Source organism: Platalea leucorodia (genome assembly GCF_965183815.1).
Source record: "Platalea leucorodia genome assembly, chromosome: 1".
In the NCBI taxonomy this organism is placed as follows: Eukaryota; Metazoa; Chordata; class Aves; order Pelecaniformes; family Threskiornithidae; genus Platalea; species Platalea leucorodia.
In genome coordinates, this window is record NC_138823.1 from 129,785,215 (window position 1) to 129,812,206 (window position 26,992).

A 26,992-nucleotide genomic window follows, 5' to 3' on the forward strand; every position below is an offset into this window, starting at 1 on the left:
CGTCCGCTCCGCCGGTGGGCGGCTCCGGCCGGGGCCGGGGCTGCGCGGAGCCGGCATGGCCTCCGAGAGCGCTGCGGAGGGGGAGGCGGTCAGCGGGGCCCAGCTCATCGCTGAGTCCCTCAAGGCTCAAGTAAGAGCGCGGGGGCCGGGGAACGGGCGAGCAGCTTCCCTACGGCGAGCGGGCGCGGACAGTTCCCGCGGGGGGCGGCCGGGCCGTGCCGGGCCAGGCCACGGGTGCCCGCGGGACTGGCGAGAAGCGAGCGTGCGCGGCCGGGCTCACCCTGGGCGTTGCTGCCGTTCTCCTGGGAGCGGGCGAGAAGGGCTTACCCCGTCGCCCTGTGGGAAGGAGGGAGGTGCCGGGGCAGCAGCCCAGTGAGCGGGCCCGGGCCCGGCCCCGCCCGGTCCCACTGCCGCCGTGGGCAGGCGTGAGGTGGTGACCCCCGTGCGGCTTTCCCCAGGCCTTCGCTTAGTTCTTCCTTCTTACGAGCTTGCACCTTGCCGAGCTCCCCCAGTACCTCCGTTACCATCAAGCACGGCTGGCTGCCCGCTGCTGCCCTGCCTATAGCAGCTCCTCCTCCACAGTGATCAAAAGTCTGTGTTGTCTCCAAGCTTGAAATGGTGCTGAACTGGTACTGGTCTTAACGAAAGGCTTTCTGCTTGGTCTGTGATACATGAAAAGGTAGTTCAGTTGTAATAAAAATAAGCATGGTCTTTTCCTCTATAAGTTTCTTGGGCATGGCACCATCCCAGTTGTTTCTTGGGGCCTTTTTTCTGTTAAATCCCTGTGAAAGCTTAGGAACATGTAAGGATACGAGGAATTTTCAGAAAAGGCAAAGTTGATATACTGCGAAACAGGAAGATGATATAGCAGCGACATCCCGAGTACGAAGTGGTCAGTTAAAAAAGCTAAACGTACATTGACTGAGAAGCTGGGCCGAACAGTTGTGGAAGCGCTGAGTTTTGGAGGTCTACAAGCAGTGGAACAATTAGAGGACTGAGCTGCAAACACCAGCTGCCGTTGTATACGTTCCCACAGTGGCCTGTGAACTTTCATGTGAATATATATGTTGTTACAATTTACTTTTAGGCTGCCTGTATAGTTAGTGTGGCTGTATTTCACATGTTTATTAAAGCTAACTTTTGGAAACAATACTGATTTCTTCTAACGCTTTTCTTTTTAGAATATTGAATACATGTTTGGCATTGTTGGTATTCCAGTCACTGAAATCGCAATTGCAGCCCAAGCAGTTGGAATAAAATATGTAGGAATGAGAAATGAACAAGCCGTAAGTATATATCTACAGCAGGACCAGTTCTTTCTTTTAACTGTTTTATAACGGAATGACATCTAATTTACCTTTTCTTACCAGGAAGAATGTGGTCTCTGAACGTTCCTTTAAAGAACCTGTAGAGAAGCAGTTACTGTCATTCTAGAATAAGGAAGAGCATTGGTGGATTGGGTTGGGTGTTTCTTTTCCCCCCATCCATTTTTAAGTGCTCCCTCCTTTTCTCATAAGGGAATTGCAACTTTTTTTTTCATTTTTAGATGCCTTTCTCCAATAAGGGAGAGAAGAGAAGATGAAAATAGGGAGAAAAAGAATTTGAACAAAGTATTCTACTGCAGAAAGAAAAAATGACCAGTTTTGTCTCATTCAAGTAATTTATTGTCAGATTTTATCTGCCAATTTTGGGGGAGGCTCGTCCAAGTTTTTTGTTGTTCTGTAACTTTCTATAGACTTTCCAAGATAGACTTGGAAATATATACTTGGACTTATATAGACTTCTCCCTCAAATTTTTCTGCTGTCATTTTCTTTTGCTGATGTCTTCCCTTCCAAATTAGGACAATATTATCATTCTCTCTCTAATTGGTAGTATTTAAATTCCTTTTTCAGAGCTTTATTAGCTACTTCTTTCCTTTTTGTTTAGGAGGATGTTTTATTTAGGAGTTATTACCTACAGGTCTGAAAGGTAGATTTTTCCTTGTCTCTGTTCTGTTCTTGCAGTGCCCAAAGAGGAAAGTATTCCTGCTTATAAACTTGTCTTGACTATTTTCAATAATTATGGTATCTTTTTTCCCTTAACTGTGTTTTAAAAGCTCACTAAACAGCAAACCATAGAAAGGTATAATGTTTTTGAGTGGTCAAAATCAAGCACAAACATGCACGTAGACAGTCTTAATTATATATATATTTCAGCTTCATTATCTAGGTATCAGAAATCAGACGCAAGCTCATTAGCATTTTGATGTTATGCCACTGGTTCTCAATTTGTTTGGTTTTCCCCGGTAGTAACTCTTTAAGCATTCAGTAGTTTCTTAGGTGGTCTGAGGTTGAATATAATAACCTCAGGTTTATACTTCATTTTCAAGGATTGCTACACAAGCTAACTCTGTATTGGACTGCTAGCAAATGGACCATCAGCTTTCCGTACTCAGAGTTGCTCTACTACGTTTGCCAATTTTCCATAGCTGATGCCAACAAAAAAATGTTTGATTATTATCTTATCAGGAGATTTTTCTTGTGTTTTAACTTGTTCATGGATCCTGTCTCTCTATGAACACTTCTAATTAGAATTCCTTTTCCAAGGAACTCCTTTTAATATTCTGGAGCTGCACAGTATTTAGGTGCCTGTATTTTGCAGCAATGTTCTTTTTCTTTTTTCCACCATGTACTTAATAGCCTTCATGGATTGTCCCAGATGTCAATAAAGTATTATAATAGTAGTTCTCCTAAATCAGGTGGTCATGAGCTGTATGTTTTTGCTGTTTAATCCTTACATCCTTATATTGGAATGTGAGGACTTACAAAGGAATGCATGTCTCTCTGGAAAATCTGTAACATGTGAGAGAGGCAAACTTATACAAATATTTTTAAAAGGTGTATTTGATTCCTTTGAAGGACTGGGAATTCAACACAGTCTTTATATTCCCGTAGGCCATTTAGCAAGTATTCTAGTTTTAGCTTTGGTTATTAACATGATTAAAATTAATTTCCTCATGTGTCTGTAATTAACAGAGAAGATTGCTTTGCACTGCCAAATGAGATGCTGTCCTATTTTTCACTCTTCACTAGACTCTTTTCTGTTAGAGTGAAGAAGACTGCTGTGTAAATGGTGAGATACTTTTGCTTAGGGGAATAACAATAACATGAAGACTTGTTTTAACATCAAAATGTCAGGGTTTCCCTTCTTTGGGGAGTGGAGAAGGATGAACAAAGATATATCTTGTAGTGGGTTTTGTTTTGCTCTTTGTCCACAGTGAGGACAGAGTGATTGCTTGGCAGAGGAGAGGGTAAAAGGTTATACACGGTATATTCAAGATACACTTAATATTTATGCGTCATGGTTTTAATTGTCTAAGTTTATTAGTTGTGTGGTCTGGCTGTGGAGGATGTGTATACAGCTGCTTCCTTTATTGGTGAAGGCAGCCGTATATGATCTGAGATATATGGAAGACAAAGTTTTTTTTCCAGGGGTTGAGTTTCTGCCTCATTTCTGGGCGAGATGTAGCAAAAGCCCATAAAACGGCAGAATAAACTGTTTGACTAGAAAGCCCAGGTTAAAGCATGAAGTTAAAAGCTAAGCAGCACTGCCAATATCCATTAGCTAATCTCCTGCAGCCTGTACCATGGCATGAGTTTGCTAGGAGCAGTTTAACCTGCGTCCCGTATGCCCCTTGAACACTGAATAGTTGTGTTGCAACTCGATAGGGGCGTGTGTTTTGTGTATCTGTCCCTGGGTAATTAGAGATTGCTGTGATTGTTTAGAAGACTGATAACCCAGGTTAGTTTTAAACTTCAAAAAAAACCTCTTTGCTAGATTGTTATTCATTAACAACACACATTGCTAATGTTTAGTTCCTAATCTTTAATAACAATTATCACTACATATTCAAAGCAATCTCTTCCTGATAATCGTATCCTAAGTTAGTCATGAGTATATAATATGCTGGGGCTGGTACAGTGTAGTTAGCATGGATGGTGCTAGCTGTCAAGGGAATCAGACTCGAGAATCCTTCAATAAGGGCAGCTGGAACCAAAGTCGACATCTTTTTTTCTCCACCCGTTAGATTCAAGATCTCTTTTTATCAGATGTTTTGGTCTCTGAACAGACCTTACCCCTTGGCCTCCATGCCTGGACTATGGGCTGTGGTGCTGGGTGGGTGTTACTTTCCCAGGCCAAGACAGGTGCCTTATCCTGTTGCACACCTGTCAGTTGTTTTTTGTTCTGGGTTGTTTTGGTTTTTTCTTTCTCCCTTGCTTAGCTGTTGCTGCTTTCCCTAAAGCAAAAGTCGTGTCTTCCCAGATCTCAAAGGTGTACTTTTTCAGTGACTAGTAACTGGCCATCAACAAGTTGCTTATTATCCTGGGACTGCTGCTTTAAACCTGTGTCCATGTTTTCAAGGCTTCGCTTAAGTTGTATGTCATGACAAAAGACATCACGTACCAAGCTCAGGTTCATACAGCAAGTTCTCGTAACAAGTTGACCACCAGCCCTACAGGAACATTAGGTACAACTAATATAAGGGCTTCAGGCCTCCTCCTAGGCATGGCAGTACTATTTTAACTGGGCCGCTGGGTACAAAAATGCTTAACCATTGTTTACTAGCTATGTTGTATTAGTTTGCTTATGTTTGAGTTGAAAACAGACTAATTTAATTAAACCCTGCTTAGTGTGCTTCTACTTGTATGGGAGCAACAGGCTTCTGCTTTGGCTACAATTCAAACACAGCGCTCATGGGTGGTTACAAACTTTTTCAGTGCCTGCATCTGGATCTCCTACATTTCTTCCTAATGTCGATTGTGGGTTTGGTGGTCATTGGCATTTTATATGCTTATGTCCTTCTTGCCTGTCTGAGGAAAATAAGGATCTGGTTTCAGCTGATCAACTGTGTTGTGACCTTAACAGATAACATGAGTGCCATTACTAATATTTTGGTAGTGAGGGTGCAAGGTTCATAAGTAAAATGGGTTTTTGTTCTTACTGTTCAGACAAAAAAAAAAAAAAACTTTGAAGTATACCTTCAAAATTATTTACAATCTTCTCTCCTCTAAATACAGATAGATTTAGTCATGTTTCTTCCTTGCAGAATGAAGCAGTAAAAAGTTTTAATGGCAATGACTGTACGTGAACCCAAATTCTATGTGCTGCTTTATTTTGCCACTCAGTTCTAAAAAATGATTGCCATGGAAACTCAACACCATGCTTTGAGCTCCATTAACAAGATTTTTAGTAACACCTACTCCAAATATTTCTAAACTTTTGCATGCAGATATGTCATCAAATTGTTATCTAATTCTTGAATATTAGTGACATTTTTCTTCTCCATGTCAGAGGCTTATGAAATGTTGAAAGAGATTTTTCTTGTTGATGTACATTTTTTGTCAACAATTCCGTATCCTAATGCTGCAAAGAAAATAAGGCCTGCTTATTATTCCTTTAAGCCCCACCTTTTTCTCAAAGAGTTGGTCTGTATCTGTAGGAGCATGAGGCTATTAAAGACAGTTTATCCTTCCATGTAAAAGCTTATAATAAGTCTGTTTTCACTCATTTAAGCTGACATTGCTAACATGCTGTGTCACCTAAAATTATTCATAGGTTTGAGGAAAATGTTTAGTAGCTTTGTAAACGTTTAGAAGGAGCCTTTGTGTTAGTTATTCTTCTTACCACAATAGTACTCCAATAAAACTAAAAAACAAAATCCCAACTCTATTTCAAAATGAAAGAGGCAGGCTATAAGGCCAGGAGCTTACTTTAAAAAAAAAAAAATTTGCAAAATTATTTTTTTCCATTAAGTGTTAGAACTTGCTCAATTCAAGACAAAAGCATGATGATATGAGGGATGGATTTGGCAATGTCACATGTGTGAATCCTTTGGAGTTCTTGGGTTGCCCATAAGCTTCTGTTTCTACTTGATCACATACTGTCTTGTTACCACGTGAACTTTATATCTGAATGTTTAATATTACTACAGGAATAGCATAAAAACATACTACATAATAATACTGCTGCTAAGCTATGTTAAAACATGTTGTAGGCATTGCTTTTGTGAAAATTATGCAAAATGCAATTTCTCTTCAAAATGTCAAAGTACCTAAAGCTAAGTATGATACCAGAAATGGTATCAGAAGTTTTTGCTTAATGTCTGAAATACAATGAGTCATTCCAGTGATGCCTGGATTTCTGTTTGTTGCCTTGCTTTTGTAAATCCCTTGTCCATGTTAGTCTAGAAGGCAGTAGGAGGCAGAAGTTTCTTATGCTGTTCTGTTTGCTTTGCTTCCCTGGTTACAGGGGGTTTCTTTTATGTTGTTGTTGTTGTTGTTGTTGTTTTTAAATCCTAAATATTCCTAATATAATATCCTGGAAGAACAGAAGCCCAAAATGTGGAGACGAGTTTTGAGATTTTTCACATAAGCCTTCATGAACACAGCTTATAATGGGGAGGGTGAAGGGGTGCTTCTACTTACATTTAAGCTCTAATGATCAGGGCAAAATCTGTACCTGCTTATTTTCAGTATTTTTGTTGGAAGTTATGTACATGATATCATGAAATGTATATGTAATAATAACTGTATAATTAACTCCAGTGTTTTCAATAGGCCTGTTATGCTGCATCTGCTGTTGGATATTTGACTGGCAGGTACATTCCCTATTCATTAATATTTATAATAATATAATATTAACTGTATTAGACTCAACAGTTAGAAGCTAGGAATGTTCTTCTGTTTTTGAACTGGGTGTTTTTAGTGTGTGCAGATGTAGGGCAGTTAAAATGAAACATGAATTTTAAAATAACTGTCAATAACGGTTATCAATATTTCTATTGCTATGATTCAAGGCAGGAACGAGGAGGTGCTTAAGCTCATATAATATTGTTCATCTTATAACTTTGTTTTTTCTCTTTTAATTTCTGAATAGCAGTTCAACACCATTGGTATGAGGGGCAGAAATCATGCCACCATTGTTCGTTGCAACTTGGTGGACCCGCTATGCCTTAATCTCATCATCTGGGCATATTATTTAACAAATACCTTATCAACACAGAGGCTGAACATACGCCTTCCAGACTCCCCTGTGCTTCTTCTGACACAAAATACTGGCTTTTCCTCTTTTCTACTGCTCTTAATGTTGTTGGGAAGCATTCTGTGGCCTGTGTCTTGTGAGGTGTGCTTCTTGGGTATTCCATGGATCCTTTTCTAAAGTAAACATCTGGCATCTGCTTGCTCACAATTGCAGACCCAATGATGCAGGTGATCAGTCCTTATTCTGTCTGCAAGCATGACACCTGTGTTATACAGTTTTGTAGTTTTTCTTCCTTTGAATAATCCTCTGGAAGTAAGCTGATTTTTTTTTTTTTTCTGATATGTAAAGAGTCTGTAAAGCTACTAAAGAATGCTCAGTAGTTAAGAATTGTCATTTTTATCTCATCACCTGGAATGACAAGTGCCTCTGCCTGAATTAAACTCTAATAAAATTTGTGTTGAATTAGATGCACTTCTATCCTTTGTGAGCTTTCTTCATTGATATCTAGTGCTAAAGTGGAGTCGAGAAAACTGCAAACATAAGTGGCTTACCAAATTCCATATAAACGCTAGATGATGGAGTAAATGCAATAGAAGAAGTAAGGAGCTGTGTTATGAGGAGCCTGCATATGTTGCAGACCTCTGTGTGGGTGGCATGTAACAACTGTTCACTTGCTTTTTTCAATTGGGTTGATACAGCTAAATGATTTCTGATTCCCATGTCTATCTTAGTCCTTCATACAAACCTCTTGCCATTCATGCATTTTGATGACATGAGTAAAACTTAAATATTTTATATTTCAGTATTTCAGCATCTTACTAATTTTTGGTGATGATTTATTTGGTGTTCTTTGTCCTCACTTTCCTTTTTTTCTCTCTCTCCCTTTGTGTTTGTTTGTTTGTTCATTTTGGTTTGTTTTTTTTCCCCCCCCTCTAGACCAGGAGTATGTCTTGTAGTGTCCGGTCCAGGTTTTTTACATGCCCTTGGTGGGATGGCAAATGCAACCATGAACTGCTGGTAATTTAACTACATTTTTGCTTTAAAATTCTAATAATTGTTTGGTGTGATTTGTTGCAGATGTTGAGCTCCGCAGTATTTAGTAAAGGATTTGTTTTCTTCCTTTCTCATTTCTGGGTAATGAGAAGGGAATTCTTCACTTATCAACCCTAAAAGTAATTTAGTTCAATTTTTTGTATTCTCAAGAATAAAATTCTCCTTTTTCCTACCCCATTATGCGTATATTGGAAAATCTATAAGTATACCTGATTGTATGGATAAATTTGAAAATGAAGTCGATATTCAGCCTGTAATGCTTTATTGATCGTGGAAAGTCTTAGAGGTTTTTCTAAATTTAAATCCACATTGCCTTTGAAGTACTGTATGTCATATGTGAACAAATTGACAACCGCATTGTTAAAATCCATATTTGCTCCCCACGCAGACATTTAGAGCAGTAATTAAGTATTGAATTAAATGATGTACAGAGTGATAGCATTTACTCCCACAAGCCTTCACTGAGACATAGCAACTTCAGCTGGTCTGCCACTGAAAGCTGTTCAGAAAGCTGTATGAGGTGTTTTGGGTAGAAGCTCTGGTAATGCTAACTGCACATGATCTGGAGCGTTAGATTAGCAGTGGCTGATGGACAAAGAAGCTCGATAATGGGAACACTAACAAATCGAGTCTCTGACACTTTGGAAAAAGACCTCTAGTGTTCAAATTCTTTTTAAAAAATGAGTTATTGACTGAAATTTTGCTGTCCCTATGTGACCTTAGATTAGAAAAAAAATCATATGAAAAACTTGCTTTTGAACAGTCATGGATGTGGTTATAAGAAAGAAGCATTCATGGCACTTGCTTATGGATTTGCAGGAGACATTTCAATTTTCTCGCAAACTGAGTTTTGTCTGACATTAGCTCTGTTTACTTGACTTGATCTCGCATAAACCTGTACTCTTGGCAAAAGGTGAAGGGGATGACTTATCTAGTTTGGCAGAATATTTGACAGTACAGTAAGAAGACTGGTTTTCACTGACAAAACCACAGTGATTGGCCAATTGTTTTTTTTCATTGGTCACACCAGGCTTGCCTTTTGCCCGCCATGTGCCAAAAGGAGAGAAGTAAGCATTCAGAAACCCCAAATTTAGCCTAATGAAACTAATTTTCCTTGGCTCCTTCATTAGTAGGCACCTCCATTGAGTGTCCAAGAATCCCAGACATGCTTTGACATTTACTTTTGGCTGGCATTACCATTGTAAGAAAGGGTGCTGTGCTTTGGAGAGGAAGACCAGGGATTTTTCTGCTGAGTTAACTGACCAGCTTTCTGGCCCGTTTCACTAGACAGCAGCATGAATACTTGGGCAGGCACTATGGAGAAGGAGTGTTGCAGGGGAAGAGCAGGAGTAGCCCAAGCAAAGGACAGGAGATGAAAATGTAATACACACTGAGGGGCTTGGTTACACCGATGTAATGCAGTCTGCTGCGAAAAGCGACATAAGCCCACATCATCTCCACACCCTTCTCCTGGCCGTGTACTGCTGCTGCTTGCCCTCTTGACAGCTCTGGCACTTGTCTGCCTCAACGATTACATTCAGTTCATTATTCTGGCAGAAAGCCAACCCAGCAAAAATAAGTAAATAGTGTCCCATTAGATAAGTGATCTAAATCAGCTCTCTCTGCATTCAGGCAAGCATCAAGCACCTAGGCGAGGGAGGGAGTGAATTATGCAGCTGGGAGCAGAAGTTAGAGAGGTCTTCCTCTTTCTGTGGCAACAAGGTGTTAAGTCTCCTGCTCTATGCCATCCCCTGCGAGGCAGTGGCGTGGGGAGACCAATTTGTAGGGCAAGATTAGCCCTCACTGGTATCTCCCAGATGTCATGCGATTTCATGGCTTTACACCTGGCATTGTTAACTTACTGCAATGGCTGAGCTTTGGCTCATTTCTCACAGAAGTAAGCTAATAGTTGAACTGGCCCTGCTGCTTCTGACTTTGAATATCTCAGGCTAGGTGATAGTCCTTAAAGCTCTGTCTGAGTTGTCCTCCTTGAGCCTGGAGACCCATTCTTCCGGTTCTGCTCCGTTTCAGTCTCTTCCAGGTGAAAGAAACCTCTTCTGTACCAACAGGAAGAAAGTCAAGCAGTCTGATAGCACAATTTGCTGCCAGTTGTGCTTTTAGATTGTATTGCCTGAGCATAGATTGGCTGAGTAGAAAAGCCTTTGGTTTACCCTGGAAGCTTGTCACAGTGAGTTCTTGGACGTGTAAATCTAGCCAACTACATAGCTAATGGGGCCTTGGTAAACTGCATTTCCAAGGGTAAAACCTTTTGATATTTCATGTTAAAAATTACCTACAGTGCTGCCGCCTTCTCTTCTGCCTCATTCGGAGCAAAAGTTTTTGTATCTCAGTTTGGCTGTGAGAATAGACTTCAAAGAAGAGTTTGCAATAGTTTTAAGATTTCAGTGTACAGTAGCATGGTGAGGTACCACACTCTTTACCTGAGGTTGCAGCTGAAATTTTTTTCAATTTACTAAAGTTCTCCTGCAAGTACATAATGCTTGCTATTCTTATTAGTTTCATTGTAGTCAATGTTATTCCTGCCTCACTGTTGTTTTTGACTTAATTTAACCTACATGCAGTAATAAGCACAGCTCTTAAAAATGTCTACAGTAGTGTGGCAGTAGTACAGTATGATGATTTTATGGGGGGAAAAACTTCTTCTGGTTACAATTATGTAAACTTTCAAAGCAGAACCAAATCCTCTCAAGGTATAGCTGTTGGCGCTGGCTTTCTTAAGGGCAGAGCGTTCTCTTTCTTATATTTCAGCATTGGGAAGTAGTAGTAATTTTGTTTATTGAAACATTTAAATAAATTTGAAAAAGATAAGTGAAAGGAACGTAGGGTTTATCACTGTGAAACAGACTGGTTATATATAGATAGTCATAATCGTTTTTCTGAGGGGAGAGAATCAGCAGAATAAAATATCTAGACTATACACCAAATGGATTTTCCATAATGATTTTTCGTAGAGGTAAGATAGAGCCTGAAGTTCTCATCTCACCATGTCAGGGGATTAGAACTGAGATTTTTGATATGAAGCTTCGATCTAGATACACATATCCCCAAATTTTATGGTGATTAAATTTAGCATTATGCATTGAGCATGTTGTAAATGTTTCGGCTTAACACCTAGTATAGATAAATGCAGTCGAAGGAAAGACTGTATCTGAAGAGAAATTGTTTAGGAGAAAAAGCCTAGAAAGCTATTGACCCAATATTTCAATTTAGTGTGGATGAATGATCAGACTAATAAGCCAGCTTTCTCTTAAGTCAGCATTTAGTATTTTAAGGAGTTTGAGTTTGACCTACAAACTGAATAAAAAGCCGATTTTCATTTACTGTAGGACAATAATTTATTGTATTTTGTGGAAATTATAATAGAAATGTGTTCCTGTGGAATGTATAACCCATATTGTAAACTAATGTTGCCTTTATCACATAGCTATGAACTAATTTAAGAACAGGAGCACCTGTAGGCATGTTAAATTTTTGTTCATCTCTTTGGTCGTTGTTTTTTGAGTTTTGGTTTGGTTTGTGAGGGTTTTCTTGGGTTTTTTTTGTTTTTGTTTTTTTTAAGTAAAAACTGACAGCTCTTCTCCCTGCTTTCAGATACTCTGCTAATTTCTGCTGTATATGAAGAAAATCAAATCTTTCTGAAAAGATTGTTTCCTACTGTGTTTCTTAGTTCTAGTGTTTCTGCACATTGCGATGCCTCTTATAAACATATATCGTAATACTTTTTAGATCAATCAATACTTTTTAGATCAGCTGTTGTCATTCTTCTCAAACCATCTTGTCACCCGTGGTATCAAACTTTAATGAAAATTGCTAGCAATGTGACTTGGTTTTAAAATTTTTATGCTAGATGTGGATCACTTAATACAGCCAGATTGCCCTACAACTAGTGACCCAAAAGCTGCTAGGAAGTCTACTGGCTGACACGCTGATATTTAGAATCCACTCCTGTATTGTGCTCATCACTTTCTATTCCTGTTGAGATCTGTGAATGCTGAAGGTGCACAACATCCCAAGAGCAGTAGGATTTGACCATCAGGCGAGTTTACAGATGTGATTGCAGTTATAAAAAGTGTATGTATGATTAAGGTTATTTTTTATTATTATTTTTTGTTTACTTTTCTAGGCCTTTGATTGTTATGGGAGGCTCTTCTGACAGAAATCAGGAAACCATGGGAGCTTTCCAAGAATTTCCACAGGTACACAGACATACCACTTTGTACAAAAAGATTTCAGTTAAATAATTGGTGTTGTTTCTTCATTAGTGTAAGAATAACAATCCCAAACGTTAATATTTCCTAACAGATCTTATAATGCTGTTGATTTGCTCCATCTACTGGTTTATAATTGACACTGCGTAAATACAGCAGATGATTTGAAGGTCTTTGTCCACAGTCATGTTAGAATTCATGCTCTGTTTTAGGTTCTCAGCTGGTATAAACTGCTGTTGTTTGTCTGTTCTGAGATGAAATAAAGCAAAATAAACTTTCCAAGAAAAGAAGCACCACTTTCTGAAAAAAAATACCTAAGCATTCAGTGGAGTGAGTATGGCTTTGACAGTTTCCACCAGCTGAGGAACTGCATTTTTTTCATGTGGGAGTTTTCAACTTGTTGCTTTCCATTTGGCATTTTTTCTGTTTTATTCATGTTGAAATGAGATGGAAATGAGTGAATCACTTCGATAAATCAATATAATGGTTACATGCATTTTTTCAGGTTGAAGCTAGTAGGCTGTACAACAAACTGTCTGTCCGACCAAGCAGCCTAGAAGTTATTCCTGCTGTTATTGAAAAGGTATGAAAAAATACTAAATTAGCAACAGAACATCGAGTAACTGTCTCCTACTGTATAAGCTTTGAGGGTTTATTTTTTTGTATAGCTGTTACTGTAAATAGTTTGATCCTTCAGATGTCAGGTGGTGATTGATTGAGTAAATTAACAACCGGGGAGGTTTTTCTGATGAACTGTGCTATGGAACAGGTTTGAAATAGATTCTGGTCCAGTCTGATGCTTACTGATCCCTGCAGTGTTTTTTTGTTAGCTTCAGTTAGAGCTGGAAAATTTTTAGGAAAGAAATGCTTTTAGGGAGAGGCACAATAGCTAGAAATGTAATACTACAAACTTCAGCTCTTTTACCACTCTCATTATGTGAAGGAGATTTGGAGAGGGGGCGGTGGAGCTGGTTGGGTTTGGCTTTGGGGTTTGGTTGTTGGTTTGGTGGGGGTTTTTGAGAGAGGGAGAGAAAACACATCCTTATCTCAATGTCTCAGAAAGGGTTACAAAAGTCTCTTGCTACTGCTGTAGCAACACTTCAGCCATGTCAGCCTAAATCCTGCATACAAAGACAGTGTTTGCAGAAGTGCAAATTCAGCAGAGCATCTACCTGTAATAGAAGAATTGGAATCAAGAGTAATAGAAAATGGAGTCATTGGTTTTTCTCTGTTTGTGCCACTTTAAATAGCATTCAGCATGAAGGTTTAATTTAGTATTTCCAAACACAACAGTTGATAATGCAGTTGTCTCATTGTAAATTAAACAAAGAATTTACAGCCTTAATACAGTGCATCTACTGAAAGGCTTCAGCTGGCTTATAGGGGAAAATGTAGATAGCTATCAAAACTTTAATTTATTGGTATAAATCAATCCATGGGAGCTTTCCCTGTGGTGGTTCAGCAATATGAAACAGCATGTTCCTTCTCTGCCTACAGAAGGGTTTGCTTGTTTTTTACACATAAAGATTTTTTAAATCCTTTCAAACAGTGGTTAAAACTGTGATTATCTGTTTTCTAGGCTGTAAGAACCAGCATATATGGTCGTCCAGGTTCCTGCTATGTTGACATACCTGGGGATTTTGTGAATCTTCAGGTGAATAAGAGCTCTGTCAAGTGCGTAAGGATTATATTCATTATTTTTCAAGTCACTGAATAAACAAAATTTTAGTTTTAAGTTACTTTTGTTTTTTTTTCTTAAGAAAAAGATAAATGACCAGGAGATAAATAATTTGCCACAAGGCTGAAATGATACTAAAAATCCAACCTCTAAATGTAACGTTCCATCATAACATGTAGTATAGATTATAGTTTGTAATGAAATGAGCAAAAAGGAATGAATTATTACAATGGTAATACAGTGATGTCACTTTGTAAATCTCTAGAACAACATTACCTTTAAAATTAAAGAAACATGCAAGAAAACATTCAAAGCCCGTTTTTTTAAAAATATATCCTGTTCTGATAAATGCTGTGGGTAACATGGTGTGTAACAACTGCGGTTTCATGCTAAACAATAGGCTTTATCTTTCAACATTTCTTGGGGTTTTTTTGGTTTTTTTTTTTTAAAGAGCCTCTTTTGTTTTGCTTGACTTCCAGGTACGTGGAATGCTGCCTGCCGCCTCCCATCAGCACAGCTGAATGCTCTGCTGTATCCAAAGCAGCATCTATCATTGCTCATTCCAAGCAGCCGCTGCTAATCATTGGCAAAGGTAGCATGCTTTGATGTAGCTTTGAACTGTCTGAGTTCTGGACGAGAACAATGACCCAAGTGATTTCTTTTCCCCATAAATGTTAGCCATTTCCTTTTCACTCTCTGTTAAAACAAACAAACTTCTTTGAAATTTGATGTTAAAATCTGCTCTGTTTTTAGAATATTTTTATTCTGTTGTGTAACTGTTGTGCTTTTCATCTAGTTTAAGAGAAAATCAATTGATAAAATACAGCTTTAAGTAGGAAAAAGTCAGATAACCATTGGCTTAAGCCTAGAGCCAATACCAGGGGATCACTTCCAAAATTCCAAACAAATTCTGTTAGAATACAGAAGTGGTGTTCTCTGTCTGATGCTCTGGCATATATAGCAAGAATCAGATTAACCAAAGATCAGTTTTCCATTTGGACTAACTGAAAGTGCCAGCCTACTTTGTGGACATGTGAAGCAACGCAGCAGGTGTTGCTGTTATTGCTGTTTTACAGACTTTCCATTGTACTCTTCCAGTGTATTTCATTCCTGAAACAGAGGTGTCCCTAAAGATAGAGAACAATTACTCTCTGTGCTGGTCTGCTTATTTTGTCCCTTTTTGTGGAATGTTAGTCACTACAGTGGCGTTGCGGTTGAAGATACAGGTCTGCTAGGAACAGAATTGAAATAACCACTTTGTTTCACCCAGGCTGTTTTCCTGCAGACGTGGGTTCTATGTTTAATCAGGGAGTGAAATGATTGAGATAAGATGGATCTTATCATTGATTGGGTAATGAAATAGTAGACAGAAGGTAGATCAGGAGAGGTTTACTTTTTTTTTCTCTATCTGGCTTGACACACACGAACAACAGGGTGTTCTTTGAAAGTGAAGGTAGAAAACTCAAAAATACATAGATATGTGTTTTGTTGATGTCAACAATTGAGAATCTACTTAACAAACGTATCTGGACTTTCTGCTCTATATTGTTAGCATGATTTTTGGAAGAAATACAGAAGTTTATTCTTCAGGATTTAAGAGTCATGGACTTAAGTCATTGCACAAGGACCAGTCAGTTATTCTAGATTGCCTGGGCAACCTTAATTCAGCAGCCTTATACTGAAGGTAGCATCACAGTAAATGTATCCACAAACACATATCTTTACAAGGTCTTTTTGAGCTTCTCTTTTTTCATTAAAGGCTTATAGTAGAGCTGCTTGGGCAGATTGTTATGGAGGATGTGATACAACGACATGCAGGGGGCAAGCAAAAAACGACATGACACAACTCAAAGGTCATCTCCTGTTGTTGCTGCAGAAGTCTCTGCCCCATAATACCGAACTTCAGCCACTCAAAATTGTCATTTTAGATAAACAAAATCTCCTATTTTTCCCTGCCCTGCTTTACAGAAATAGCTAAATAGTTCAGCTGAAGTCTTTAAAAAAAAAAAAAAAAAAAAAAAAAGCTTTTGACAAAAAGATGGGAAATTTGAACCCAAATACCTGTAGGTTGGCGTGTTATGTTTTGAGTTCTCCAGGATGAAAAATAATAAGCAGCTTTCATAATGGGAAATAGTATTCTTTCTGCCACTAATGTAGTCAGGTTAATTGAAATTCAAGCAAATACAGTAGGTTTCTGTAGTATTAAGCAGTCTCTTTCGTTTCATTCAGGTGCTGCTTATTCACATGCTGAAAACAACATCAGAAAGTTGGTGGACCTTTGTGGACTGCCTTTTTTGCCTACACCAATGGCAAAAGGAGTAGTTCCCGATAACCATCCAAATTGTGTAGCTGCAGCAAGATCAACGTAAATATAAAGCAAGGCTTCTAATCCTAACATCTGAGAAACAACTAGGAATTGTGGTGGTCTACAGATGCAAGGGAAGAAAAAATGCATACAACAAAAATTTTCCAACCACATTTTGCACCTCATTTTAGAGCATTGAAGATCTTGCTTGGAAAGAGACAACAGATTTAGGTGGATTACTTTTGACAATGCTTAGTGTGCTGGCCAGGAAGACACTTTTATCTGAGAGCTAATGTTCTGTAACTATGAAACCTATGGCGAGTAGATGTATCAATGTTGTTAGTATGTATTTCATAACGTAAGGAAACTGGTAAACAGTTTATGTTAAGCATTTAACGTAGTGCACTAGATAAACTACTAGTTTCTGTTTTAACACTATATAAACAGAAGCTTAAGATGCACACGTTGCAGTTGAAGTTTTGGTATTTGCTGTCTCTGCATGGTGTTTGCAATACACCGTCATTAAATTGCAGTTTATTTAAAAAGAAAATGAAGGTATTTTAAACTACACAGAAGGACTATGTTTGAAGTAACTTGTAAGAGCTCTTTTTGGCTTTTGGCAAAATTAATGTGAATGAACCATCAGAGCCCTACTAAGTATGAATATGCAGGGAGTCAGCTTGCAGATGGAGCATTTATATACTTTGAGATTAAAATATTGTCTGTTGTTGAGCATCTTCGCTTTATCACTGTTAAGCATGCCATTAAGAAAAACAGAGAATAAAAGAATATACCAAATACTGTCTACCCAGCTGAAAGGTAAATTAACAGGAGTCTAAACTGAGAGGTCCACAACAATCTTAACTTTGGAACCCACTGTTGCCAGTATCACAGTAGCCAATCTTTTGCTTTAACCTCAGCATCATTATAGCATCTTGTTAGTCTCCTAGTGTAATGATTCCTATCCCAAACACAGTGTATTAGGAAAATGGTGATTAATTTTCTTCTTGAGTTCCTAAACTCAAGAATGGCTTGATGATTGGCTATGTAAAAGGATACATGGTTTTGGGGCTAAGCAAGCATCTTAGAGAAAGAAAGGATTATATTCTGGGGTTTGCTGTGGTGGTTAGGATTACTTCTAATTTTGAAAATACTATTAAATTTAATAATAATTCCTCTTTATCTGATTCTTTTATTTCCCTTTATTAGGGCATTACAGCATGCTGATGTAATCATCTTGCTTGGTGCAAGGTTGAATTGGATTTTGCATTTTGGTCTTCCACCAAGGTTTCGACAAGATGTAAAGGTTATTCAGGTAAGCAGGAAAATTATTGTCACTTGAAGGAAGTCCTCTGTATTCTAGCATTGCTTAGAGCAATTATTGTAAATTGTTTTGGTAGTGTACTTCATGTGGCAAATACTGCCCTATGGACAGTGCAGTACAGTGCATATAGTTATGGTAGTTCTCCAGAAATAGTTCTGATGGCTTTAATTATTTTTTTTTTTTACTTCCTTAGTTTTTCTAAAAATGGTTACAGCATTGTTCCAGCTATCAAGGACTTGGTGCTGCTGTAATGAGGAGGGCAGACACTTCAATGTAGTTGACCAGTACAGGATTAGACTCATGATACTTGTGTGATCTTTGGAGCACTGGAATTTCCGTGATTGAAAGCAAATTGTCTTGAAATTGTGAAACCCTTCATACTGTTTGGCTGCTCTGAGCTGGATTTCTTTTGAAATAGAATTACTTTCAGATCCAGACTCAGTCATTATAAGAGCTCAATTGCTCAGAAATGTTAATAAGAAAAAAGGAAGAAAGGCTATTTAACTAATTAATGTATTTGGCAATCTGCCAGCTCTTAGAAGGACAAGTCATTAAATTGTTTATGTCCTTAAAATCTCCTCCCTCAGTGTCTATGATAGAAGAGTAGTAGTTAATTCGGTGTGCTGACTGGCCTGCCTTCAGTGGTCTGGAACATAATCTCAGCTTCCAAACTTTGCATCTTTTCCAGAGCAATAACAAATTTTTAAGCTAGAATTCCTTTTGACTTGTGAAATAATACATCTTTTATGTTTCCTTTTTCTAAAGAGTGTAAAGAAAAATATTTTTTCATCTCACTTAAGGTAATTTTTTTTCAATGTCAAGGGTTAGTATTAAAATACTAATTCAGTTCATAGTCTGTGTGACCTGGTCATAAGTTAGTATTCCAGGTAACCTTAGAGGTCTCGTACATCACTGATAAAGAAAGTGGGGAAGTTTCTTCAGTGGTTGCAATTTACTTTTCAGTTTCTTCATACTAGCCAAATTCTTACTGTCAAGTAGCATACACAAACTTTTCTCAGTAAGAAAATGACTGCTTTGTATAGACTTTAAGGGTATACCTAAGCCTAGATTTTTAGTTCTCATATAATTACCAGTAAAATCACCACCTTCTTCTCCTTAATGTTCTAATAAAGTTCTATGCTGTCTGTAAGAGCTTGAAAGAAGCAAGCAGTCAATTTTAAGGATATATATGAACTTTTATTAAAATGAGTGTGTAGCATAGGATTTTACTTTGAATAGACGATTTCCTGATGTCATTGCAATGAAAGGCAGGGGAAGTTATCTGTTCAGCCAAAACAAGATATGAAGACATTGTTAGACAATGTTCCTCACTTGAACTGAAAAAAAAATTCTCTTTAATAATCCTTGAGTTGATGGTGGTCTTTCTTTTTGAAATATAGATTGATATTTGTGCAGAAGAGCTGGGGAATAATGTGAGGCCAGCTGCAATTTTATTAGGTGACATAAACGCCGTGACTAAGCAGGTAACGTAATGTCCTCCTGTTTTGACCTTAATTTCCTCTGACCTATATAAAGGAAGTTACCAGTTAAAAAAAGAAAAAAGAAAAAAAAAAAAAAAAAAACCAAACTTGTTCAAGGAAAACTGTTTTTAAGGCAACATACTCATGCTGTGCATCCAGCCTATTCCCAAATTAAATGTTAAAGATTCTGATTAGTGTTACTGTGATTGTGCTGCAATCTTTCTTGATAACATTATTCTTGATGCTCGTGATGGTTTTTTTAAGTATGTTGAAAGAAATCTCTAACATGTCAATGTTGTTCCAGCTCTTAGAAGAATTCAGCAAAAGACCATTGAAATATCCTTCTAATTCGGAGTGGTGGAAGAGGCTAAGAGAGAAAATAACGAACAATGAGGAAAGATCAAAGGTAGTGTTATATTAAAGAAAAGAGGAGGTTTCTCACCTTAACAGGTACCGATGCATAGTCAGTTTTGTCACTGGTCTATGTCCAAGCTCCTCAATTACTTCTGACAGTCATGTCACCAGACTTGGAAAATTTATACCATTATACCTGGCTTGCTCTTGTCAGGCTTATGAACTGTAAGTTAAGTCTTAATACTTAACTATAAGTTAAGTATTCTAGGTTTTGTATAAATTCAAACTGTGTGGAAGTCATTGAACTTTGGGATTGGGTTCTTAAAGCCCGTAGTAGAAGACCACAGCCAGAGCTGCTGTCACAGCCGCAGAGCAGTGACTTCTAAGCAATGGACAGGTACTCCAAGTACCTCTAAGTATTCCCAAGTGGAAGCTAGCTTACATGAAGATGAATTCTTAGTTTTCTTCTGTAATTGTGCTGTTTCATCTGTTTAGCAATGCTGGTGGAAGTATAATCTATGTTAAAAGCAAGTAGCTATTCAGGCCAAAAGACCACAGATGCTTGGCATATGCCTACGCTTATGCACCTCATATTCTGCAAGTTCGGATGCATGTTTCCAAGGTGAGGATCTAAAATAAATTCGTTCTAGCAAATCACTCTTCTGAACTACCTCCTAGCACACAGATGACAGCTCACTTAGGGTTATCAATAGTCAAACCTATGTGCAGAAAAATTTCAAGTGCCTCTTGGGTTAAACTGATTTTTAATAGCTTCCTGTTAATGATAGGCCATCCAAGGGCTGCTGAGCTGAGTGAGCCTCTGGTAAATACGTTGTGTCACCAGGATAGATACAGAAGGAGTGACCTTGAAGTAGTGTATGGAAGACCAAATACTTCAGCCTTACTTGGTGGAGTGCATTTTTATTTCCATCGTTATTATTTACCTGACTCAGTTCTGCACCATATTATAAATTCTATGCATAGGAGTTACTAATGTCTCTATTTTTAAGGGATTAGCATTACAGAAATCCCTGCCTATGAATTATTACACAGTCTTTCATCACATCAAAGAACTGATACCCAAGGACTGCATCTTAGTAAGTGAGGGAGCAAACACCATGGACATTGGACGAACGATGCTTCCAAATTACTATCCCCGTCAAAGGTGTGATATTTTCTTTGTTGTGCTGACCCAACAGGTTAGATCTATGTATAAATGTTTTCATTTAGCTGAGAAGTATGATGGTCCAGAATTTTTGTAATCCTTTTTAAAGGTTCTAAAAAAAACCTAAAAGTTCAGTAAGTTGAGAGAGGGGTTAAGGGAAGCTTTCCACTTATATACTCATGACCTATCGTAGATTTTAACAATTCTCTGCGACTTGTGTGTGTGCTCTGCAACAGAATGGTGATAGTTTCTCACTCTTTTGTGGAAAGTGAGTGAGGAGCATCATGCTGAATTCCCTGATCTGGATGTTTATTTCTGTGCTCAGAGCCTATGGTAAATGTTGATTTAAAATAAAAACAATCATTGGGATTCTCATGTTGAAAAGAATTCACGCGAGCAGTTTTTCTTTGAAACACACTTAAAAACGGGCAAAACTTAAGAAGAATCAACTCAATTTGAAAATTGGATTATATATTGGGCACACTTTCGTGTAAACCTGCCTAAAATGTAGGCACTCAAATGGGGATGTAGGCACTCAAATGTTGGTATGTCACTTTAAATGTGTAGTCTAGTTTTAATGTAAGTAGGAATTAAGTGCTGTTTCTTGAATGGGAGGAAAAAGTTAATTCTGTCTGGTGAGGTGAAACTTCTGATCTGATTGTGAAGCTTGTGCCTTCTTGTGAAAGTTGCACTGAAGCCCTAAATGAACCTAAATACTTCTTTGTAAACAAAATACAACCAAGCAAACAAAAAAACCCTACTTCCAGTAAAGTTGGGGGAAGAGGTTGCATTCCCCCCCCCCCATTTAAAATAAGGGCACAGTAATGTTAATGGTTGTCTTTTCAGATTGCATTGTGCATATCTGAAAACAAATTTGGAAAGTTAACCCTAGAATAATCTAGTTCTTTATGTACTTTTGTATCCATTACATGCTTCTGACCGAAATGATCTAACTTAATTACAGCTTTCAATTTGATTTCAAAAGTTGAACAGAAGACTAAAATTTGAACAGCAGTATTTACCCAATGGCTTTCAGACTTCTAGTTATATTTTCAAGGAATTAAATATAGAAAGATTTCGTGTAGTCTGCCTATCTCTACAGTAATTGAATGTTTTTGAAATATTGTTACTATGCAAGCTAAAAGCATACAAGAATAGTTCTTCATTGTAGTACAACTATATATATATATATATGAGCTCTTAATTTTAATTAGAGTTCCAGTATGTTTATATCACTTAAAACATGTGCAATCTTATCAAATGTTTGACTGAATATAATAATCTATACATATGCTATCTCTTTATACCAATTGTTTACGAAACAGTATTCGAATAGTATATGGCAAATTATTAAAAGTAAAGTTAAGTCACCATGGATTAACTTAAACTTTTAAGTAGAAATAAAGGGATAGTAATTCTGTATTCTCCCCTTTAGGCTTGATGCAGGTACTTTTGGAACGATGGGAGTCGGACTGGCTTTTGCTATAGCAGCTGCAATGGTAGCTAAAGACCAAACACCTGAAAAGCGAGTCATCTGCATAGAGGGAGATAGTGCTTTTGGATTTTCTGGGATGGAGGTGGAGACTATTTGCAGGTAACTGGTTTTTGCTCAAGAAGACCCTCTTCATGTATTGCCAGTATCAATTTCACTAGAAGGCCAAGGACGCTGCTATTAGATGGGGTACTCTTAAAAGTACATGAAAACAAGCCAACAAATATACATGGTCATTTTTATGCTGTTGTGACATTATGTGTTACCAGTGATGAGTAGATCAAGTTTCAGGTGGAAGTTTGGGTTTTTTTCCTAAATGTATTTTCCTTTCATTTTTAAGGAAAAGTAACGCTTTTAACACTTTACAGAAAGGTGCAAGTATTCCAGAATTCTTCCAAATGCATCTTTTTGTAGATACAACTTGCCAATCCTGATTATCGTAGTAAACAACAATGGGATTTACACTGGTTTGGATGCAGATGCCTGGAAGGAGATGTTAAAGTTTGGAGATCCTGCTACATGGTGAGCATCTTCAAAGTATGTCCTGTTAATTAAGGAAGAAGTGACCAAAATGGTCACTTTCTTCATTTTTAACGCTTTGTGATCCAGATTGAAATTTTTCATAAAGTGAACTTAGTCCTAGGCTAAGTTCATATAAGTAAGAACCAGTTACCAAAAAGCAAGCAGGCAACCAAATTCCAGACTATTGTTTACACAACAGTGCAGCAGAGAGATGACTCTCTGTTAGTTGTCTCAGGTTCCTGCAGCAGTTCAGGCCACACTGTACAGAGTTTATATGGTGAGCTAGCCTCCAAAATCATGATAGTCTCCAAAATTACCTGAGCCTTGTGTTCTGAGTTTACACTGGGCTTCTGCTTCTGGAGCTGAGATCTCTGTACTAAGAGATCTAGGCTAAATCTTTGCTCAGGAATGTCTGCAGAAGATGAAAATGAGTAAGCTACCCTATAAGCATAGCTTAGTGGTATAGGAAACACAGTTCTTCCAGCCCAGAAGAATTCATCAGGCCAGCGCAATAATAATCTTACACTTTAAATCAGTGCTGAAGTAATTACATTGGTCAGTCTGGCAATTCTTCCCTGTGATTAATCAGAGGTTTTCCTTTTCGTTACAGTGTACCTCCTGTTTCTCTCCTGCCAAATTCACACTATGAGGAAATTATGTCTGCCTTTGGAGGTAAAGGATACTTTGTTAAAACGCCAGAAGAATTGCAGAATGCTCTGAATGCAAGTGTCACTGACAAGCAAACACCTTCTCTTATAAATGTAATGATTGATCCACAGTCTGAGAGAAAGAAACAGGTATGTATGTGTTTTCCTTTCTTTTTCTGCAAGCTTCACATGGGCAAGCCTCTGAAATCGCCAGGAAGTATCACTTAAACTGCAGAGAAGGCAGGGATAGTTGCAAGGCAAAAAGATTGTCTTTGGATTTGCAAGATAGGAGAATGGGTGCTTTTACACTGTGCCGTCTGCTTTCCTTGTTTTTTGGTTTGTTTTTATTTTTTTCTGTTGCCTATTATTAATACATAGTGTCTTTCATAGTGTCTTTCATAGTGTCTTTCATAGTGTCTTTCATAGTGTCTTTCATAGTGTCTTTCATAGTGTCTTTCATAGTGTCTTTCATAGTGTCTTTCATAGTGTCTTTCATAGTGTCTGGTTCCCGAATTTATGGTCGTTCCTTTCCATTCCTGACAAAATGAGACAAAACATTTTTGAGCAGTCTTTATGTCTGTATTTCCTGTGGATTCCATCTGGTAGTTAATACATATCTGTATCCTGTTCCTTTTACTGTTTGTCCATTCTTATATGTTTTTTTATTCTGTTTTTTTGTTTGTTTTTTTTTTTTTTTTTTCTTCCAGGAATTTCCGTGGCTGACTCGTTCTAACCTCTAGTAGAAGATGAAGATAAAGATATGGTGCAAGGCAGCGTATTAAGCAAAACTAAATTGCTTTCCAGGAGCGAAACTGGTACAACTCTCTTTTACATAAGCATTGGAACAAAGTGGGATTTTAGAACTGCTATTACAGGATTCTTTAAATGCTGAAGCTAAGTAATTGTAAAATGAACAAGACATGTATGAATATATACCAGGCCTTCTAGCAGATTGTACAGAAACACTGATGATAAAATTACATACTTTTTCTCAGACGTACCCATCAAGATTTGTGAATTAAAATCTGGGATGTTCTGGATGAAGGGAGTAAGCTGAAGTTTTTTAACTGACCACCAGCATGCTACTTGTTAGAGACTTTGTCCTGTAAGGACCAAAACAAAGCATCTTGTTGTGAAAAAGTGCTGATTGGCCTCATTATGCATTGAAGCTCATTGAGTTGATAGTCACTTCATAATTTTACAGGTTGCTTTTTCAGCTTCTACTGCAGGTAGAAGTAGTGTATTAAAAATGCAGACTTATTCAAGGATTGAGTTTCTGTCTCTTGCATTTGTTTTTGGTAACTGGGACTTATGGTGCTTGCAGGAAAAAAAAATCTTAGATTTTTGTTTGAAGCTTTACCCTTTGCAAAGGCAATATCATCCCAGGACTGGATTTATTAGTGAGATTTCCAGGATTAATAGATCATGAATCTTTCTAATCAGAAACATTTAAAAAAAACCCACCACCACCAACAACAAAAGAACAAAAAAAGACCAAAACCAAAAAAACCCTCACCAAAACAAACAAACAAAAAAGGTGTTAGGCTGGAGCTTAATGTTCACTTTGGCTGGCATCACAAAGCAACGACCAGCATTCGGGTTGTAGCTGGCTAATTGTGCAACAAAGGTTCTTCATGTAATGTACTTACTGTATCGAAGCTCAGTGTCCAGCTTGCACTGACTGTGATGCAGAGCTTACATCTAAAGTGGGTAATTGGCCTGCCTGAGGTTCTATCTACTGTGTTTTCATCTGTTGTTGCATCTGACAATCTGACTTAGAGCTCAGACTTTAAAAGTGAAGTAGTTCTTTCTCTATGCTTCTATCACAGCCTACAGCAACTACTATTCAGTATACTACTAAGCAGGTTACTTTATGTCTGTTCTTAAATGCACTGGGAGGTTCTTTGTTGTTACGTATGTAAAAGGGGAAGTTCTGGCTCTGATTTGGGTTTTGATTGCTTTGTTGTTGGTGATTCCATTGACATTAAGTGTTAGTTAACTAGCGGAAAGCACTTGGATGAGCCAAGGAAGAGGAAGACTGGGCTGGCAGGGGATCCTGGTCTACAGTTGGGTTTTTTGAAAAAAGCTTGGCTTGTTAGTTCTTGCACTTCAGTGCAGGTCTGGCATGAGGCCATGGGTTACCGTTAGGCAGAGGAATGTCTCTGCACACTTGTGCAGAAAGATAGTATCTGACATGACCAAGAGTACCGCAGTCTGACATGGAGTACCACTACTTGTTGTGTGTGTGGGAATAGCCACGTGGTGCTATGAATGCTTGAGTCAAGAAGGGTAATACCCTTAGAAGGGCGAAGAAGTGCAAAAAGATAAAATCCATAGAATGTATACAACTCACGAACGAGCGTAAGGCTGCTGAGATGGCAGCGTTGCTATGTTCTCTGGGGTACTCTGCAAGGAATGTGGAACAACATTGGATCTTGTCACCAATTTTGTTTCATTCTCCTTTTTAACTCTCAAAAATTGATTTTAATATGTTGCAGTGATTAAACACAATCCGTTATGATGATGTAAAATATCTGTAAGAGTTAATGCTGGGCCTGACCACAGGGGAGATCATTTGCATTGGATAAGCAAATGCAGAAATTCTTGGTTTATATTTGAAAATTAATAAAAAGTGATTTTCATACTGTTTCTCCTTTAATGAGAGTATTTGAATTATGTCAGCATTTTGTGTCAGCTGTTGGAAATCAGCTTATGTTGGCTTTTTAGAAAAGTTGTTGAATAACTGCAATAACGTGCACAATTCATTTTAATAAGTCAAGATGCCTGGAAAATGGAAAGCAAAGAATTTGAAACTGTGGGGAGGCAATAACATAATTGATAACATCAGTTTGGATTTCATTGAGCTTTTAAAGAGCTCAAAAAAGAATTAACACTGCATTTCTTATCGCTTTAAAATAGACTAATACCAAGGTATAATAGAAATTCTTAGGTTGCAATGATTAGGTTTTTTGAGACGAGAGAGTGCACAATTTCCATACAAAACCAAGGAGAGTGAAATCTGTACTACTTTATATAGCTTACCTGCTTGATACCATGTTTTACACCATGGAGTTGCATCTAAGAGGAGTGTTAGGCAGATGAAACCATATGAAAGAAAACAGTTTCACAGATGAGACAGAAACAAGGTATCTCAGAAATGTCCTAATTTTATTAAAAGGAGCAAAAAAATTACAGATGTCATAAGTCTGGGGAATGCTGACCCATGTGGCTTTAGACAACTGGAAATTTTTCTTCAAGGCCAGAGCATGGAATTAAAGGATTAAAGGTATTGAACAGACTCAAGACACCAAACTCAGGAAGAAGAAAATGCCTGGGCCTGCGCTGAGGGAAGGTGCTGTGGAAGACGTACTGAGTGTAATTTACTGAGACATGCCAGGAGAAGTTAATGTTTAAATAAGGCACAGTTCTGAGTCTTTTTCTTATCATGGCTTTCAGGTAAATAAAGAATATTTGAAATTTTGCTGTACCTGTTATGGGTGACCTCCATCAATCATTAGTCTAGTTCCTGTGAAAACTTTTCTTACAGGGGCCTGCTCAGTTCATGTGGTTGGGAAAGCCAGACCACTTGTCTTCTTCAAAGAGAGGACACCGGCATGCATGAAAGGGGTTGGAACCTGGGACCAACAAGTGGTACAGGACAAATATTACAGAGATGTCCAAAACCCAGCAGGTAATTTAACTATGGGACCGCAGGTGAAAC

General features: G+C 38.0%; 1 protein-coding gene across 3 annotated transcripts; it reads left to right on the forward strand.

The window, feature by feature from the left end:
• HACL1 (2-hydroxyacyl-CoA lyase 1) lies at positions 1-26,697 on the forward strand. Of its 3 annotated transcripts, XR_014228515.1 has the most exons (18): positions 1-130; positions 1,182-1,286; positions 6,598-6,638; positions 7,958-8,038; positions 12,219-12,291; positions 12,809-12,886; positions 13,883-13,977; positions 14,461-14,573; positions 16,211-16,346; positions 17,496-17,601; positions 19,011-19,094; positions 19,396-19,497; positions 20,456-20,610; positions 22,046-22,204; positions 22,517-22,624; positions 23,235-23,421; positions 23,979-24,086; positions 26,530-26,697. XR_014228515.1 is itself a non-coding variant. In XM_082315250.1 (17 exons), the coding sequence occupies exons 1-17, from the start codon at positions 56-58 to the stop codon at positions 24,009-24,011; spliced, it is 1,731 nt and encodes a 576-aa protein (XP_082171376.1). In that variant the 5' UTR covers positions 1-55; the 3' UTR covers positions 24,012-24,536. The 3 variants fall into 3 exon arrangements, 2 of the variants coding, with proteins under 2 accessions (XP_082171376.1, XP_082171377.1); XM_082315250.1 differs by lacking the exon at positions 26,530-26,697 and having other exon boundaries at positions 23,979-24,536; XM_082315251.1 differs by lacking the exons at positions 1-130; positions 6,598-6,638; positions 7,958-8,038; positions 26,530-26,697 and having other exon boundaries at positions 1,228-1,286; positions 23,979-24,536.
• Positions 26,698-26,992: the final 295 nt, after the last annotated feature.

Coding starts and splice junctions, on each gene's coding strand:
- HACL1 (XM_082315250.1), top strand. CDS start 56: ATGGCCTCCGAGAGCGCTGCGGAGGGGGAGGCGGTCAGCGGGGCCCAG. Junction 131..1,181: donor CTGAGTCCCTCAAGGCTCAA/GTAAGAGCGCGG, acceptor TTTTCTTTTTAG/AATATTGAATACATGTTTGG. Junction 12,887..13,882: donor TTCCTGCTGTTATTGAAAAG/GTATGAAAAAAT, acceptor TCTGTTTTCTAG/GCTGTAAGAACCAGCATATA.